Below are 18,699 nucleotides of genomic sequence, written 5' to 3'. Positions count from 1 at the left end.
TTAACATGAACTTGAACTAACAATGTGGTCCGAGAAGAAGAGTAGTACAACAGCTTCTTTGTGTACAAAACAGATCATGTAGAGTTACACCTCTGGTATGCTCCTGCAATCTTGTTGCCTAATTTCTTTCCCGCGTGAAGAGCAACTTCTTGATATTTTGAGGGATCATGACCAGCAGTAGCCGATTCTTCCCTCTGATTTTCAATTTTTGCGACGATCTTTTGGAATCTCTGCCAAGAACTTTGTGCGTTTCAGAGCCTGATCGAACATCAATATGGAGTATGACCACTGTAACACTGATTCCTAACATCACAAACATTCACAACTCCCTGCTTATTATGCTTATTATTATTCTCCGTTCTTCGTTACCAGATACCCCATCTGGAATTTGAACAACAATTCTGGCCAACAATTTATGCTAATTCTTGCTAAAACTTGTGTGCATTTCAAAATTGGTCTTAATGGAAACAAACATTGTAGATAAACAAACCGAAACATGAACTTCTAGCACTCGGTCCCCCTCAGCAGTTGCGAGCTTTTTCCGATCATCGCCTCGAAGTGGAGGAAACACAAGTACCACTTGATCATCAATTCATCATCAACATTTCCGACTTGAATCCAATTCTCTCCACCACCAGCTAAGCCAACTCAATCGACAATCTGATGATCACAAAGCACCAATTTCAATTCATCATCAATATTTCTGACTTGTATCCAATTCTCTCCACCACCAGCAAAGCCAACTCAATCGACGATTTGATGATCACAAAGCACCAATTTCCCTCCCTTCTCGCACAACCCTTGCTCGCCAACACCCCTAACAACCTTCCCATAGGCGTACTTCAACGGCATTCTCCCAAGCACTCGATGAAACTCCGTAATACATTCCCCTCGCCGCTTCCTATGATCCTTTTTTCGACTACTCAATCCCGCACTCTCCACTCCACTCCTCCCTTCGTTTCTCGAATCTCCGTAATCCCTAATTCTCTCCGCTTCCACCACCATCACTCCCTCCCCTTCCTCCGCTGCCACAAAATTCATCAAAATATCCTCGCAATTCCTCCTCCTATCCACAACCTCCCTCGCTTTCGCCATCGCCGCCACGTCACCACCGCACCGATAAGAGTACAAAAACTCGATTCTGACGATCATAAACTTCGTCAACACAATCGAATATTTATCGGAGTGCATTGTGTACATCCACCGCCGGTTAACTATGTCCAGATCATGCGACCGCGCGAAAAAACCGACGATTTTATCGCGATTCTTCGACCACATCGCGAAGGCGAATTCAACCGATTTCGTATCCACTTCGACATCGTCGTCGCAGATCAGCACCGCGCGAGTCGAGATCGAGCGGCGCGGGTTGAATCGCGAGTTGAGACTGTCGGAGTTCTGCCGGATCACGGCGATCGGAGCTCCCGGAGACGCGATTGAGAGGTTTTGCGAGAGTAAAGATAGGATCTTTAGTGGAGTTTTCGGGTTTCCCCATAGGATCTGTACGGACGATACAATTGGAGAAGATGCATACGTGGCGGCGATTGATTGGAGTAGAGGAATACGAGACTCGGAGTAGCCGTTGATTAGGACTGTGAGCTGGTCGGTTCGGAGCGTCTTCGGATCTCTCAGATTTTTCGGGTCGCATGGATCCGAATATGTATTAACGGCGCATGATAGCATAGATATAAAGAAGATGACGAATGAACAGTAATTTCTGTGTGCCATTTTCAAGAGATGATCGTTCTAAAATTTGATTTAAGATTTTATAGTTTTGTATGCTACTGTGCGCAGGGGTGTTAAGTTTGAGATGTGTGAGTTTTGATTCAGTGGCATTTTTGTAATTTTGACGAAGATGGAGGGTGAGGGTTTTGTTTTTTGTTTGCAACTTTGTTCTTTCTTATGATGCTGGGGGAGTTCTGAGATGGGGAATGAAGGAATCAGACGGTTATGCCTACCAATCCCTGTATGCATCGGGAATTTTACGGTCCCGTGTTACGGGAGTCTTGTGTACCCGGTACGATAAATTCTAAACTCATGCGTTTAAAAATACGTTTATGGTCAACTAGAATAACTGGGAAGTCACTGCGATGCACACCTTGTGAAGAACAGGTATGCAAGTTCTTGCACATTGCATTTTGGCGATCATTATATGATGTCTATGACTGTTTCTAGTATATTATCAATTACGCATGCATGATATGTGATCATATTTTTGCCTAATTGTATCGAGTTCTTGTACCCTTTATGATAATAATGTTATGGGCAGCGGTCCACAGCAATCGATTGCTGTGGAGCGCTTAACTAACACACAGATCCTGGCCGTTGGATATCATATTAAAATTTTAATATGTCCAGCTCTTTTTTAGCGCTGGACATGGGAATCCTCGTCCAGCTAAAAAGCGTCGGATATGGGAATTCTTGTCCAGCGCTAAAAAAACGCTGGACATATTAAAATTATAATATGATCCTTGTCGCTGGATATGCATCCAACGGGCCATGATCAGTGTGTTTTTTAACCGGTCCCTGGCATACGGCTGCCAGGGACCTGGATCAGACTAATGCGAAGCCAGTCTAAAAAGTAATTGGTTATTTGTATAGTGTACTTGAAAAACCGAACATGGTCTTACAGTCTTTGCAGTGTCTTTTATGTAGTGAAGCTTCACGATTAACGAAAAGCCTGAGAGATGAGATTGATTTAATAAAATCATAAATCAAACTTGAAGAAATACGTTCATTCCTCAGTATGAATTGAGTTGTTGATCTCAGCTGGATCCTCTTGTGGATGACGAAAAGGCTTAGGAGGCATTACCAATTCTTCAACATCTCCTTCTAGCATTTCGATAGCTTTGTACATTGAAGGACGCTCGCTTGGCTTCATTTGTATACACCATAATGCTACGATTATCATCTTCTTTACCAACTTTCTTTCTTCCTCGTTAACATCTTTCATCTCAAGCTCTTTTCCATCACTGAATTGGTCGTATACCCATGAGGGGAAGTGAATTTGGCTAATGTGATCCAAAATTGGATTCAAATTTTGCCTTTGAGCGGCCATGTCCATGAGCAACATTCCAAAACTATAAACATCTGCTTTGTATGAAATTCCACCGATATTTTTGTAAAACATCTCTGGAGCCATGTAACCCATTGTTCCTCTTGCATTGAGAGTTACGGTGCTATCATTTGTGGCATATGATTTTGCTAGCCCAAAATCGGAAATGATTGGATTGAAATTCTTGTCAAGAAGAATGTTGTGAGGTTTGATGTCGAAATGCAAGATTTGGATGTCACAACCTCGATGTAGGTAGTCAATTCCACTTGCCACCTTGCAGGAGATTTCGTACATCTTTTTCCAACTCAGGGAAACAATTTCTTCCTCTGATCCTTGATTACGAAATATGTATTTCTCTAAAGATCCATTAGGCATGAACTCATATATTAGAGCATGTTTTGGACCTTCGAAACAAAAGCCAAGGAGTTCCACCACATTTACATGATGAATCCTTCCACTTGTAGCAACTTCATTAATAAATTCTTTCCCAGTAGCCTTAGACCTGCCCAGTATCTTTACTGCTACAAGAAGACCGCTACGAAGCTTTCCTTTATACACAGTGCCAAAACCTCCTTCACCGAGTTTATCTCCAAAATTATTGGTGATCTTCTTAATGTCTGAGTACGCATACCTTATAGGCATCAAGTTGTTTTGAGCTTGAAGAAAATCCTCAATGGTGTTGTACATTGATAAATGCCTTCTCCTAGCTTTATAAGTCAAGAAAGCGAGCAAGAACGGTAACCCCAAAGAAAATCTTGCAGCAAGAAACATTCCTGCAAGTTAACCAAATTTTTTGACATAAGTCCACATAAGCGTATACAAGTTCAAGGGACTTGAACTTGTCATAGGACTGTAGATGGGAGTTGCTTTGTTATACTATGGTATTAATAGTTTCTCATAGGACTGTGAATAGAGGTGCCTCTGCACCATTCCGTAATCAAACCAAAAATGTTCATTAATTTTTCCAACATCTGCAAGGTATATTGTCCGTGATTGGGGATTCTTAGTTAAAATTTGTATAACAGACACCATGTTACATATAACTCCTACAAAATTGAGTTTCAAAAGCAAAACAAAAAATGAAAGAAGTGTCTTACCAATGATTTTTTTGGTGTTGTTGCCTGTAATAATGTTGGTTATTTTAGTGTAATTGAATTAACTAGTTGATCAATGTAATCATAATGTTACATCGAACAAGTCAGGAGAGTACGGAGTGTATGCTTAGTTCGAGTTTATTATGATTATAAGTGCTTATGAGGCATGTTCATTGGCATTAGACACATCTATTGGAAGAGAAGTGTCTATTGGCATTAGATTTATCCATTGACATTAGACACATCTATTAGGATAAGACATGTCTATTGCCATTAGACAAATCTATTTGGATTAAGATGTGTCTATTGTCAAAAGACACATCTATTGACATCTATATATAGATGTTGCATTGATCATTTCAAGGATATGGTTCATTTGAAATACACAACAAAACACATTCTCTCTTCTTGCAGAATTTCTGATTTTATCCGATTGAATTATTTGGTGAACCACAAATAACTTCAATCTGAAAGTGTTCTCACGACTTCAGAAAAATCCAAGTTATCACCATAAATACAACAAAGATTGAAGTTATTCTATTCTGAAGATGACGAACGGAGAATCTGCAAAAGACATGACAAGTAAGTTTGCAAAATTGGACAAGTTTGAGGGTCAAGATTTTCGAAGATGGCAAAAGAAGATGCATTTTTTGTTGACCACGCTAAAGGTTGTGTATGTTCTAAGTACTCCCATGCCCGAAGAGATTGAGAATGAAACTATTGAACAAACAAGGCAACGCTGCAAATGGGAAAACGATGACTACATCTGCCGCGGTCACATCCTAAACGGTATGTCTGATTCCCTTTTCGATGTATATCAAAATGTTGAGTCAGCGAAAGAATTGTGGGATTCTCTTGAATCCAAGTACATGGCAGAAGATGCTTCTAGTAAGAAGTTTCTGGTCAGTAATTTTATGAATTACAAAATGGTCGATTCTAGACCGGTGATGGAACAATACAATGAATTGTTAAGGATTCTGGGACAGTTTGTTCAACACAATCTGAAGATGGATGAATCTATCTCTGTTTATGGTGTTATTGACAAACTGCCACCATCATGGAAGGATTTTAAACACACCTTGAAACATAATAAAGAAGATATGACATTGGTTGAACTTGGAAGTCACTTCCGAATTGAAGAGGCTTTGAGGACTCAAGAAAATGAGAATAATCCTAAGGGCAAGAACCAAGTCGGTAACTCTTCTGTGAATATGGTTGAAGATGGTGGATGTTATAAGAATCCTAAAAACAACAAGGGTGACAAACGGAAATTCAAAGGAAACAACAACTTTTCCAACAAGAGGCCTAAGATTGCATGTTGGAAGTGTGGCAAACCTGGACATTTCAAGAAGGATTGTCGGGTGGGTAAAAGTAAGCAAGAAAGGCTTAATGCTGGTCCAAGTGGATCCAAGGATCCAGAAAAGCAACAACGTCAGATTTTGATCAAAAATTGTAATTCTGGTCAGAATTATGTATCATTGATATCTGATGCATTTTATGTGCAGGATGATAATGTTGCTTGGTGGATTGATTCTGGAGCAACAAGTCATGTATGTAAAGATCTTCGTTGGTACACAGAATTTCAACCAATTGAAGATGGATCTATCTTAAAGATGGGAAATGTTGCAACTGAACCGATCAAAGGACTAGGAAATGTTAAGCTAGTGTTTACTTCAGGAAAATGTATATATTTAAATAATGTGTTGTATGTTCCTGGGATTCGAAAGAATCTCTTGTCTGGTGTTGTATTAAATAATTGTGGATATAAGCAAGTTTATGAAAGTGACAAGTATATCTTGTCAAAACATGGCACTTTCGTTGGCTTTGGTTACTTATGTAATGGCATGTTTATGTTGAATGTAAATACTCCATTTAATGATGAATCTTCTTGCATGGCTTCTACGAGTACTAGCATAAATTTGCATAAATCAGAATTATGGCATGCTAGACTAGGACATGTACATTATAAAAGAATAAAGGATATGTCTAAAATGAGCCTCATACCTGCTATTGATTTAAACAATGAAAAATGTAAAACATGCATGTTAACAAAGATAACTAGAAAGCCCTTTAAAGTTGCTAATAGGGTGTCTGATGTATTAGAATTGATACACAGTGATTTGTGTGATTTTCATTCTACACCATCATTAGGAAATAAAAAGTATGTTGTTACTTTTATTGATGATGCTTCTAGATATTGTTATGTATATTTGTTGCATGCGAAAGATGAAGCTCTTGACTCCTTTAAAATATATAAAGAAGAAGTAGAGCTACATCATCATGGTACCTTGATTAAAAATTTACGTACCGATAGAGGAGGTGAGTATTATGATCCGGTATATTTTCAATCTACTGGTATAATACATCAAACCACGGCTCCTTATACACCACAACAAAATGGTGTGGCAGAAAGAAAAAATAGGACATTGAAAGAAATGGTTAATTCCTTGTTGTCCTACTCGGGTTTGAGTGAGGGTTTTTGGGGTGAGGCTATGTTGACAGCCTGTTATTTATTAAATCGAATTCCTAGTAAGAGGAATAAAATTACCCCTTATGAACTTTGGTATAATGAGTCACCAAAATTGAGTTTTCTGAGAGTTTGGGGATGTAGAGCAGTTGTAAGACTCACTGAACCCAAAAGAAGAAACTTGGGTGAACGAGGTATAGATTGTATCTTTGTTGGTTATGCGGAGCATTCCATCGCATATAGATTCTATGTGTTAGAATCTAATGGCTATGTGCCTGTGAACTCGATTATCGAGTCAAGAGATGCTATCTTTGATGAAAACAGATTTACATCTATACCTAGACCGAGGGACATGCTTCAATCTTCTTCTAGTAGGAACTCAGTTTCTACTGAAGATGTTCATCAACCGTCTGAACCAAGGAGAAGCACTAGAGCTAGAAAAACAAAGTCTTTTGGAGATGATTTTCATCTTTATCTAGTTGAGGGTTCTAGAGATGAAATTAAAGATCAATACCAATATTGTTTTATTATTGAGGAGGATCCAAAAACTTTTACCGAAGCTATGACATCGAGAGATGTTGCATTTTGGAAGGAAGCTATCCAGGATGAAATGGATTCTATCATGAATAATAATACATGGGAATTGAGTGATTTGCCCCCTGGCTGTAAAGCATTGGGGAATAGATGGATCTTCAAAAGGAAAATAAAGGTGGACGGTTCGATAGATAAGTTTAAAGCCAGATTGGTAATCCAAGGCTTTAGACAAAAGGAAGGGATTGATTATTTTGATACTTATGCTCCTGTTGCTAGGACTTCAACTATTAGGTTGTTAATAGCACTTGCTGCTATACACAACCTTGTCATTCATCAAATGGATGTAAAAACTGCATTCTTGAATGGTGAATTAGATGAAGAGATTTATATGAAACAACCCGAAGGGTTTGTTGTGCCTGGTTGTGAGAACAAGGTGTGTAAATTGAAGAAATCAATTTATGGTCTAAAGCAAGCACCTAAGGATTGGCACGATAAATTTGATAAAGTGGTCTTGTCTAATGGTTATGTTATTAACCAAGCAGACAAGTGTGTATATAGCAAATTTGATTCTTCTGGTAAAGGAGTTATAATTTGTTTATATGTGGATGACATGTTGATTTTTGGTACAGACCAAAATCAAGTGGATAAAACCAAGAAGTTCTTGTCATCTAATTTTGATATGAAAGACATGGGGGAGGCTGAAGTGATTCTTGGTATAAGGATCAAGCGTGAGAATAATGGTATTTCAATTTCTCAATCTCATTATATTGAGAAGATTTTGAAAAGATTTAATTTTAAGGATTGTTCTCCAGTTAGCACTCCTCTTGATCCTAGTATTAAACTCCTACCAAATAAAGGTGTTTCAGTATCTCAACTTGAATACTCAAGGGCTATTGGTAGTCTTATGTATGCCATGATAAGCACTCGGCCAGATATTGCCTATGCTGTTGGGAAGCTTAGTAGGTACACTAGCAAACCAAGTTCTCATCATTGGCAAGCCTTAAGCCGAGTATTCAAGTACTTGAAAGGAACCATGGATTATGGTTTGACGTATACTGGATTTCCTTCGGTTATTGAAGGTCATTCAGATGCAAGTTGGATTTCCAATGAGGAAGATCATTCTTCCACAAGTGGATGGGTATTCCTCCTTGGGGGAGGTGCTATCTCTTGGTCATCAAAGAAACAGAGTTGCATTACCGACTCAACAATGGAATCTGAATTTGTGGCATTATCAGCTGCTGGTAAAGAAGCTGAATGGCTAAGAAATCTGATATATGAAATTCCATTGTGGCCAAAACCTATATCACCCATATCAATCAGGTGTGATAGTCTATCTGCCTTGTCTAATGCTTATAGACAAGTGTTCAAAGGGACATCTAGACACATAGGTGTTAGACATAGTATGATTCGTGAGCTTATCACTCACGGTGTTATATCAGTGGAGTTTATAAGAACTCAACGTAATTTAGCCGATCATCTTACCAAAGGATTGAGTAGAGATCTTGTGCACAAGTCGGCTGTGGGGATGGGATTAAAGTCCGTTTAAAAGTCTCTCATGTTGAGAAACCCAATTCTCACCTAGGATTACATTAGGTGCTGAATTCAATGTGGAAACTTAACATCTAGAGATTGGAACGCATTACAACATCATCCCAAGTTATGTGTTCAGACCTGCAAGATAAGGAGGTTGAAGTCTATCTTCTTAATAGTTCTTTTGAAAAATCGCATATGCAGGTGCGAGAATAAAAGAACTACCTATTTGAGCATGAAGTTTAGCCGCTTCAAGAAGCTTGGACTTGGCTTTGATATGCTTAAGAAGGATTGGGACACAAGGCTAGTAATATATAGTGTCAAGTAAGAACATTTGAGAATGTAAAGTTATGTGTATATTATCTTCATGTATTCATTGTGAATAGTAGAGGTTCAATCCATAGCGATACCTTGATATTCGAATATTTGAAATGTGTAATATACTAATGTGAAATTCAATCGTCATGATATTTCATTTATGCCTAACTTTGTTATTTGTTGTAATTTTGTTTAGTTGATTATGGATTACACTAAAATGGGGGAGGATTGTTGGTTATTTTAGTGTAATTGAATTAACTAGTTGATCAATGTAATCATAATGTTACATCGAACAAGTCAGGAGAGTACGGAGTGTATGCTTAGTTCGAGTTTATTATGATTATAAGTGCTTATGAGGCATGTTCATTGGCATTAGACACATCTATTGGAAGAGAAGTGTCTATTGGCATTAGATTTATCCATTGACATTAGACACATCTATTAGGATAAGACATGTCTATTGCCATTAGACAAATCTATTTGGATTAAGATGTGTCTATTGTCAAAAGACACATCTATTGACATCTATATATAGATGTTGCATTGATCATTTCAAGGATATGGTTCATTTGAAATACACAACAAAACACATTCTCTCTTCTTGCAGAATTTCTGATTTTATCCGATTGAATTATTTGGTGAACCACAAATAACTTCAATCTGAAAGTGTTCTCACGACTTCAGAAAAATCCAAGTTATCACCATAATTACAACAAATAATGCAAAATTGGAGAAACAAAGTCAGCAAATAAACTGATTCTACAAGTTAAATTAAGCAAAAGCTGTAATACTCACTTTTTAGTATCTGAACTGTGACGCGTAAGTTATGAGGCATGCCTACATGGTTCATCCAAATCTCTGTTAGTAATATAGAAAATAAACTATTGAAAGAATCATGTATTACTGATTTAGCAAAGTTTAATATGGGAATAATGTAAGTAATAGGGAAAAGCTATGTACTTACATAAAAGGGTAATATGGTATGAGCTCCCATCAGGGAGGTTACACGGCGTGCTAAAGCTTATGCAAGCCCAAAGATGATGATCTGGGGAAGAAGTGTCGCATCCGTCATGGCACTTCAAGCAGTAGAAGTAACTCCAAGGGATATCATATCCATAAACCAATGCATCGTGAATTTCAGAAAAATTAGAGAAGACTTTACTGACTTTACTAAAAGGCGAGTGGCGTGAGACCCAGGCCACCTTGCTAATCCTGCAATTGTCCTCCATTTCTGTTATGTCTACATATCCAACCACTATATACGCATAAGAATAAACATAATATTTTCCCAATACTGAAGAAGAGAATGAAGAATTTGGTGAAGTGATATTGATGTATCGGGTAGAAATTACAGGAGACGGACACTCCATCATTGTAATAGGCTGATTAACTTTCCTTAACTTATAGCCTTGGTCTAATGCCAGAAAGTCATCCTCTTTAATAGAAGAGTTATTATTTTCAAGGCCTGGATCAACAATCCTAACCAAAAGATTATCATAATCGATACTCTTAACGTAAAAAATCTTATCCTCAAGTAAATATAAGATGGTACGATTTTTGAGGCAAGACAGCTCCAGAGTGAAGAAAGAAGAATCACATTGCTGATCATCACCTTTCAGAGTAAAAGGACAGCTTATGTTTTGAATATTACCACAAGAAGAAGAAGAAGAAGAAGATACAGCTTTGCAACCGGATGAGCTTAAAAATAACAATAATGTATAGATGACCATGAAAACTAAAGATAGTTTTCTGGAGGCTGGAGTAACAGAAGACAAGCTCCCCCTCATATTCTTCTCTGAACTAATAACCAGACGGCGAGAGAGCATAATATAGTATAGCTACTTCTTGCTTTTAGAAAAGCAACGGTTATCTCTTATAGCGTATTTCATAATGAGGAAATGGATGGCTACTGCTGAACTAAATGTACTGGATCATTCATAGGTTAAGATTCTCTGGGTAAATTTTTTGATTGTATCAAAAACTGAGACTCACGCATCCAGATCATGTAATTTTACACAGAGAGCCTCCTCCTCTCTAGTTCATTGAATTTGTCAAACTTTTTCGCCAAGTTGATTTCGTCAAAGTCTATATTATTGACTTATATTGATTTTGAGACTTTCTTTGACAAGGTGGAAGACTCATTAACGTAGCTTAGTCAACAGATTAGTTGCCATTCATTCTTGTCCAGAACTTGGTAGTCATTCACGACTTTGCTCAATTGGCACACCAAAGGAAAATTCAAACTTTTAATTATCAGTATAAGAAAAGTATAAAAAGTCAGGTCATGTCACTTTCCCCCAACTTATTACACATTATACAAGGACTAGTTTAGTGTACATGTTTTGATCACAATACAATTACCATTTGTCACACCTTTATATTTTGGATTAACTAATCTATGGGTTCCAAAGTAGTTGATCTTTTCTTGGTGATACTAGTGTTGTCCATAACCAGAGTGGTAGCGGCAAAAGCAAAAGTTGCAGGCGACGAGTGCAGGACAAAGAGATGTTCCCGTCATGGTCCAGGAATTCGGTTTCCATTTCATCTCAAAGACAGGCAGCCTGAGCATTGTGGCCTCCCTGGTTTCCGAGTTTCTTGTGATGGAGGAGAAACACTTCTGGAGTTGCAATACCTTGCAAACACATCCCTGCAAGGAATCCAGCTCTTCCTTTCTACAGGGACAACCGTTGATTCAATTAACTACAAATCTCAAAAGATAATACTTAGTAATTTCTCCTTTCAGCCTAAAATTAACAACGTGACACTGGTTTCCACGTCAACTTCATGGACGTCTGCAATAGTTCCTCCCCCCTTTGGAGGAGAAAGATCTTATACAAATATCAATACTACATTTGCCAGTTGTTCGTCAGGAGTTGTAGGTCAGCTGGACCTTCTTCTCACTTCCCTCAGTGGACAAGCTTTCCAGGTTTACTATTTTGACGGCCTGGTAGGCTTTGATCAACCATCAATAACATCATGTACCAAGGTTTTTAATTCTTCTTTCCCATTTTATATGTTGGGAGGAGGGACTGCAACCCTCAATTGGTCAGCTCCGAATTGTGGGAAATGTGAAGCCAAGGGGGAGTACTGTAAACTGACGGAGAATAGTACCAGTAGTAACGTCGGAATAGCTGATTACAGTACTGTATGTTTATCTAGAGGTATGCACATACATTTCAAATATTTGTGGATTCAATACATCAAGATTCATGATACAAACTTTGAGTATTACTGTAAATAATAATATATGCTACTCTAATATTTACAGGTCATGGTTCAATCAAGGCAATTGCAGGAATAATTCCAGGTGCCACTCTTACTGTGCTTGTCCTTGTAGTATTACTGTATTATATAATTAGATCATATAGACGAAAGAAATATGACGCGCTGAAAATTGAAATGTTCCTGAGGGATTACAAAGCCATGAAACCAACAAGATATTCCTATGCTGACATCAAGAAAATCACGAGACAGTTTAGTAATAAATTAGGACAGGGAGGTTTTGGGTCGGTGTACAAAGGTCACATTACCAAGGACATCATTGTTGCAGTTAAGATACTTAATAATGATCCGAAAGCTAATGGAGAAGATTTTATCAATGAAGTAGGCACTATAGGGCGAATCTATCATGTTAATGTGGTTCGCTTGGTAGGGTATTGCGCTGATGGCTGCAATCGAGCTCTTGTTTACGAGTTCCAACCTAATAATTCTTTAGAAAAGTTCACATACTCTGGTCAAAATCACAAGAACAATTTCCTTGGCTGGGAGAAGCTGCAAGAGATTGCTATAGGCATAGCTAAAGGAATTGAATATCTTCACGAAGGATGCGCACAGCAGATCCTGCATTTCGATATCAAGCCTCATAATATCTTGTTGGACCAAAATTTCACTCCCAAAATTTCTGATTTTGGTTTGGCCAAGTTGTGTTCCAAGGACCAGAGCATTGTGTCTATGACTATGGCTAGAGGAACCATTGGCTATATTGCACCAGAAATATTTTCCAGGAATTTTGGAAAGGCATCATCCAAATCAGATATTTATAGCTTCGGAATGTTATTACTTGAAATGGTGGGAGCAAGGAACAATACCACAGTGGAAAATAGCACTGAAACATACTTTCCTGAATGGATATATCATCGTTTGGAGGAAGGTGGAGAAGTGGCAATCCAAATAGAAAAACAAGAAGATTCGAACATCGCAAAAAAGCTAACAATTGTGGGACTATGGTGCATAGGTTGGCATCCGGTGGACAGACCTTCAATCAAGCATGTCATCCATATGCTAGAAAGACCGGAATGTCCTGCAATGCCTCCTAATCCTTTCGGACCATCAAATGTAAGGTCATTTAAAAGTGATCTAGAAGTAATTTCTGAATCTGAGTGAAAACAAATGTGTATAAATGTTGGTTAGCTCAGATGAGAGCATTTTCACGTGAAAATAATTGTTCTGCACTTCTTGTATACATTGTTCTACACTTCATGACATTTGCAGAACAATAGAGATTATAATTGATTTTTCATGAAATATTCTATTTCAATCCTATTTCACTCTGGTTACTTATTTTTGAGCATATTTCATGGCTATCATTGATTTTTAATCTTTCTTTTTCATCAAATTTGGTATTCATAGAACTATACATCTTTTCAAATAGAGGTTATACTAGTTAATCCTAAATTTAAAGAAAAAACACCCTAATAATCATCTACTTTTGTAGAGAAATCTACTACCATAACAGATGTGGAAAAAGACATCCATTCTTAGTATAATTAAACAACTAGATCAAGTGCAATCATTTTTATTCCTTGATCTAATTGTTAATACATAGTTTAACAATATTTGACTTGGAAATATAGGACCCCAATCATGAGCCAGTAGGCTGCAAAATCACAATGAGGTACAACATAATGGTTGACAAAAGTTAAAATTTGAACTCTCTACCTGCATTAATTCTTAGTTTATCCCCCCCACCCCCCCTCCCAAGAACCTATTCTCTTCTTTTGTCGATTTAAATCTGACTACTTAAACAAATCAGAGGAGAGAGCAAACCTCTCTCAGAAACCTATCAAATGTTGTCATGCTGCTATACAGAGATCTTGCTATTTTACATCGTCTTCGATTTGAACTGATTGGCTCACCCGAGAATTATTTGAACAGATACTAATTTGTAAGACATATAAGCCTGCATTGTCAAAAAAAAAAGTTGCGGCAAAACTTACATTACATCTATAATCATCCAATTGATCAACTAAAATTATTTGGCCATGTTCGGAGAAAGCCATGTAAATCTTTAATTCAATAAACAAATGAAAATGAAATTTCTATTGCAAATCTGGTTTGGGGAACCGTATGTACTTTATTATGATCATATTCCATGGCCATCATTAATTTATAGAGCTTTCGTTATCATCAGATCTGCAATTCATAATAATAAGCAACTGTTTTTGATAGTGATTGACAACATCTCTTCAAATTGAAATCCTAAACTTAATATTCCTACTTCAGAAAGAAAAATATCTTAACAAGATAATCTGCAACCATAATAGATGAGGCCATAATCATTCATTCTTAATCTAATTGAACTACTAAATCAAGTACAATCATTTTATTCCAATATATGGTTTATTATACATTGTTTAATATATTTTTTTCACCTAGAAAAATAGGTAGCCCAATCATGAGCCCCTGGCTGGCAAAATCACAATGAAGTTGAACACAATGGTTGACATTTCCTAAGTCTCTGAGATACATAAGTTTCCCTCTCAGTTATGCAGAAACCTATTCTTAATAATTTCAAAATTTAACTTACGAGTTTATTAATTTAATTTGGAAGTAACTGTTTGTTAATTAGGCATAAACTTGCTGGTAGAGTTAAATCGCAGAGTTTGCACAGATATTCTGCAACTGTGACAGTCAGATTTATAAGTGTAAATAGGAGTGCTTTTAAATTGTTTCCTTTGAAACAGTTGACATCTAAAAACTTTGGATTCGGATAAAGAATCTAGTTCCCCTGTGCAGGAATTTAAGTATGGCAGAGTTCTCTGAAATCATATTCAAAAATTTCAGAGACGGATCGATAGTAATGATGGTATTAGGCCTTCGATACAAATCATAAACCATTCCTGAATATGTGTCTATGGGCCTGAGGAATCCCTAGGTTTTAGCATGACTTGTTTACTACTTACAAGGTGTGTATTTCTGCAATGTAAGGAGAATTCTGTTAAATAAATCATCTGCATTCAAGAAAAGTGCCCAGATTTTAACTCCTAGTCAGGTTTATATTACTAAGATATGTTGGTGGTAGTTCAAAATCTGTAAGAACTTACACATGGTTAACACATGGGTTTCAGTACAAATTCCATGGAGAGACCTTCCTCAAATGAAATCTCAGGGTGGCAATTTGACTTGACTGTGTCGGTTTCTCGCATACTATGTAAGCAGTTATGTGAAATTATACATTTATAATCCCACTGTTAATAATCTATGCCAAATGTCAGTCAGTGACTCTGCTGCTGCATGTGAACTGCGAAAATAACATATGCTCTCTCTTGTTAGAAGTGCAAATTTGCGTATTATATTAATCACACATGCAATAGTTAAGTACATTGTATGCAGAGGGCAAGAGTTACGGATCGTACAGTTACATGCCTCACTCATTGATCTTGTTTGGCTAAATATACATGTCGCTATCACGTCTGTTCAAAGCAATACTTTAAAGATAGTTCATAGAAGGATCCGCCTCTGTGTGTGTTTATATTACTAGTATCCAAACTTCTGTGGTATCAGCTATACCCCATCATAAGCTGTTGCAAATCTCATCAGCTGTCATTTCTAAACAATGCTTGATAAAGTTAGTGATGCGCACACTTGACCTAATCCACTTTTGACATTTTTTTCGTTGTAAGCTTATTTTTGTTATATAATCTGATAAACTCTAAGGTCCTTGAAAGAAATCTAGTAAGTAATTAATAAAAAGATAAATTTATGACGGGGTTTGCATTACTTAGCATTACAGTTTTGTCTGGCCATGTTTAAAAGGTCCTGGAGCCTGAGTACTGTCGATTCTGAGGTGCTTATACATATGTGTGGTCCTTAGTTTTCGATTATCATTTGAAAATCCTGGTGGTTATTGTTTAGATGCAACTTGATACACAGAAACAGTTGGAGTTATACACGAGATATGCTTTTTCTGAGATCCTGTGATGACATTAAAATTTGTCAAGTGTTTTATTCAGTAGCTGTGTGTGTACAGAAGAGAACATGATCAAGCACATGGATTTTCTTCTTTTTTTTTTAAAGAATCACATGGATTTAGTAGTCTGCATTTTAGAACTTTTAAACTGCCGTACAAAACACAATACGACTCTATTATATTATCTTATATACACAACTTAGATAAACAGAATCACCCTTTTGCTCTTGTAAGCATTTAAGTAGCTGTAAGTTTTAAAAAGATGCTTAATATACTAATTCTGTTGTTCTAGCTTTTGTTGCTTGAAGCTTTGTACATACATTGACATGGTTCCCTCTGAATCTGTTTGCTGTTGGTTTTGCTGAAAGGTAGCTGTTATTTTTTTAACTCTTTAGTATAGCTGCGAGAGGGCCCCTGAGATTCGGACTTTAGACCTAATAGCACTGGGAGCAGTTTTGCTGGTGCTGGCTGCTCCTGAATCTCAAATGTAGGCCAGTTTTGTCATAATTTAATGCAATAATCATGGTATAGATTGTGTGAAACAAAATTGCTGGTATAATTCAAACAGTGAATGCATTTTCATTATTTGTACACGATACATGTTTCACGTGATCAAACAAAAATATTCAGAAGTAAGAATGATGAACATAGCCTCCCTCGATCTCTAATTGCTTCAGCATAAAAAACAAAGCAGGTTGAGAACTGACAAGTCTCAACTCTAGAGTTATCTGCATACTGGACTTTGTGGACGGTGAGTGTTAGTTATCGGGCTTTCTGCTAAGCTGCATGCCATTGTGTTGTTGCCTGCAGTAAACACATAATCTTGAATGACCTCTGCATCTTGATTCTCATCCAACAGCTTGATAACTTCCTCAAATAGCGAAACCTGGCATGGAATCCTCAGAATACCTTCTTGCTGGAACCCGAATTCTTCTTCTGCTTCTTTCAGCAGAATGTCAAATGCCTGACACCTCAAATAGGCCATAGGGATCACAAATCTCTTCATCTCCTCTCCCACACAAACAGCCAGGGACCCTTTCGGGACAGCACTGTCCCTAGCCATCCCTTGCAGAGCATTGTGATCAGAAAACGACAGCGTTTTCTTAAGGAACTTGATGCTCTTTCCTCCCCCTCCACCAGGGCTGGTTTTCTTGGAGCTGGCCACCTTTCTCCACTTCTTCAGAATCTGCTGCAGCTTAACAATCTCACAGATCTTGTTAGACATCTTGGAATCCATGATTTATGATAATGTTGTGTATGAGATATTGAGATCAGACCTCTTTGAAATGATTAGTGAGTGATGTAATCTAATGTGTTGATCTGTCTTGGAATTTATAGAAGTAGGGTGATGGGGATTGTGCTATAAACAATACTTGTGAGGATTGTTATTTTATTGCATGTACTGAGTGGTTTCCAGGTCTATGATTTGGAGATTATTAGATTTGGCATATAATATTACAACTGCTCTTTCATTATTAGCCAATTAGGAGGGGGTCTTAATTATTAAGGGAGAGTTAGTTGACAATCTGATATAATATTGGAAGGAGCTCATAGTTTTTTCTTTTGGCTTTTAGTCTGTTGATTTATTTATACTCCATGCACCTATACATTACACACATATTATACGCAGGTTGGCTACATGATAAATGAATGTTACAAAATATTTATTTTTTGATAATATATTTATTTAAATTTAAATTCTAAACTTTTATTTAAAAGAGAAAAAATATCATATATCACAATTTTTATAAGTAATATCCAAAATAACATAATTGGATGAAATGACTTGAATATCATTTTATTAACGTTGGATAATCGAGCATTTTGATTTTTAGAAGAAAATGTTAGATCGTGTTGCGTTAGGTCTATAAATGATATCTAAACGTAATATGATCTGACATTTTACTAAAATACTACATGAAATAACGTATAGTATCTCATCACTAGGTTGTGTAGGATAAAGAAAAGAAAGAGAATAAATCTAAACAATTACCGTAAAATGATAGGTCTAGCGCTGTCTTTTTCGTCAACAATATTTGAGACATTTTTTCTGAAAATTGTGATCTTAAAAATCAATACACTAGTTAAAATTTTATAAAAATGACCAAACAAATTTATTTATTCATGTAAAATATATCATTTATTAGTGATAATAAATATGAAAATATGTTGTAATAATCATATGTTGCTGTGCATATGCAACAGAAGTACATGTGGAATCTGATACTCAACATTTATTGTTTCCTTACTCGATAACTTCACCAGCTTGGTGGCACCTTGGCTTGAGGTTCACAACTTCACTTTGCATTTAGGATCTCCAGGAAATACCATGTTAAAACTCCTATTTTATTGTATTTTAAATTTTAGCAATTTTGTTATGGTAAGGGTCGGTCAAAGTAGGGAGGGGAACTCATATTTTATTATGTAAATAATATTATATGACATTGAAATTTACACAACTTGTAATTTAAATTATAAAGTTACAAGTTGAAGTAATTTATACTGCAAGAGTGCA

At 36.8% G+C, this 18,699-nt stretch overlaps 4 protein-coding genes across 5 annotated transcripts; 1 reads left to right on the top strand and 3 right to left on the bottom strand.

Annotated features, from left to right (window-relative positions):
- Nucleotides 1-593: 593 nt before the first annotated feature.
- Nucleotides 594-1,831, bottom strand: LOC108199777 (glycosyltransferase family protein 64 C3). The gene has a single exon (XM_017367751.2). It carries the CDS (start codon nt 1,723-1,725, stop codon nt 745-747), a length of 981 nt encoding a protein of 326 aa, XP_017223240.1. The 5' UTR covers nt 1,726-1,831; the 3' UTR covers nt 594-744.
- A 767-nt stretch (nt 1,832-2,598) lies between these two features.
- LOC108199725 (rust resistance kinase Lr10) lies at nt 2,599-10,975 on the bottom strand. 2 transcript variants are annotated; one of them, XM_064086122.1, is made up of 4 exons: nt 9,960-10,956; nt 9,791-9,832; nt 4,150-4,173; nt 2,599-3,825 (listed from the first exon to the last, which is right to left on the bottom strand). In XM_064086122.1, exons 1-4 carry the CDS (start codon nt 10,819-10,821, stop codon nt 2,732-2,734), a joined length of 2,022 nt encoding a protein of 673 aa, XP_063942192.1. In that variant the 5' UTR covers nt 10,822-10,956; the 3' UTR covers nt 2,599-2,731. The 2 variants fall into 2 exon arrangements, with proteins under 2 accessions (XP_063942192.1, XP_017223160.1); XM_017367671.2 differs by lacking the exon at nt 4,150-4,173 and having other exon boundaries at nt 9,960-10,975.
- Nucleotides 10,976-11,255: 280 nt separating this feature from the next.
- LOC108199734 (rust resistance kinase Lr10) lies at nt 11,256-13,519 on the top strand. The gene is made up of 2 exons (XM_017367681.2): nt 11,256-12,156; nt 12,264-13,519. Exons 1-2 carry the CDS (start codon nt 11,394-11,396, stop codon nt 13,376-13,378), a joined length of 1,878 nt encoding a protein of 625 aa, XP_017223170.1. The 5' UTR covers nt 11,256-11,393; the 3' UTR covers nt 13,379-13,519.
- Nucleotides 13,520-16,738: 3,219 nt separating this feature from the next.
- Nucleotides 16,739-17,516, bottom strand: LOC108199803 (protein SMALL AUXIN UP-REGULATED RNA 51). The gene has a single exon (XM_017367785.2). The coding sequence runs from the start codon at nt 17,419-17,421 to the stop codon at nt 16,909-16,911; it is 513 nt and encodes a 170-aa protein (XP_017223274.1). The 5' UTR covers nt 17,422-17,516; the 3' UTR covers nt 16,739-16,908.
- Between the last annotated feature and the right edge of the window lie 1,183 nt (nt 17,517-18,699).

Source organism: Daucus carota, chromosome 1, assembly GCF_001625215.2.
Source record: "Daucus carota subsp. sativus chromosome 1, DH1 v3.0, whole genome shotgun sequence".
Taxonomy (NCBI): domain Eukaryota; kingdom Viridiplantae; phylum Streptophyta; class Magnoliopsida; order Apiales; family Apiaceae; genus Daucus; species Daucus carota.
This window is presented reverse-complemented; position numbering and strand designations above follow the sequence as displayed.

Bases quoted from the DNA above. Each gene is read 5' to 3' on its own strand.
- LOC108199734 (XM_017367681.2), top strand. From the start codon at position 11,394: ATGGGTTCCAAAGTAGTTGATCTTTTCTTGGTGATACTAGTGTTGTCC. The intron at 12,157-12,263 runs GTATGCACATAC...TAATATTTACAG, and splicing joins TACTGTATGTTTATCTAGAG to GTCATGGTTCAATCAAGGCA.
- LOC108199803 (XM_017367785.2), bottom strand. From the start codon at position 17,421: ATGGATTCCAAGATGTCTAACAAGATCTGTGAGATTGTTAAGCTGCAG.
- LOC108199777 (XM_017367751.2), bottom strand. From the start codon at position 1,725: ATGGCACACAGAAATTACTGTTCATTCGTCATCTTCTTTATATCTATG.
- LOC108199725 (XM_064086122.1), bottom strand. From the start codon at position 10,821: ATGCTCTCTCGCCGTCTGGTTATTAGTTCAGAGAAGAATATGAGGGGG. The intron at 4,174-9,790 runs GTGAGTATTACA...ACATTATTACAG, and splicing joins CACAGTTCAGATACTAAAAA to GCAACAACACCAAAAAAATC. The intron at 3,826-4,149 runs GTAAGACACTTC...GTTAACTTGCAG, and splicing joins CAACACCAAAAAAATCATTG to GAATGTTTCTTGCTGCAAGA.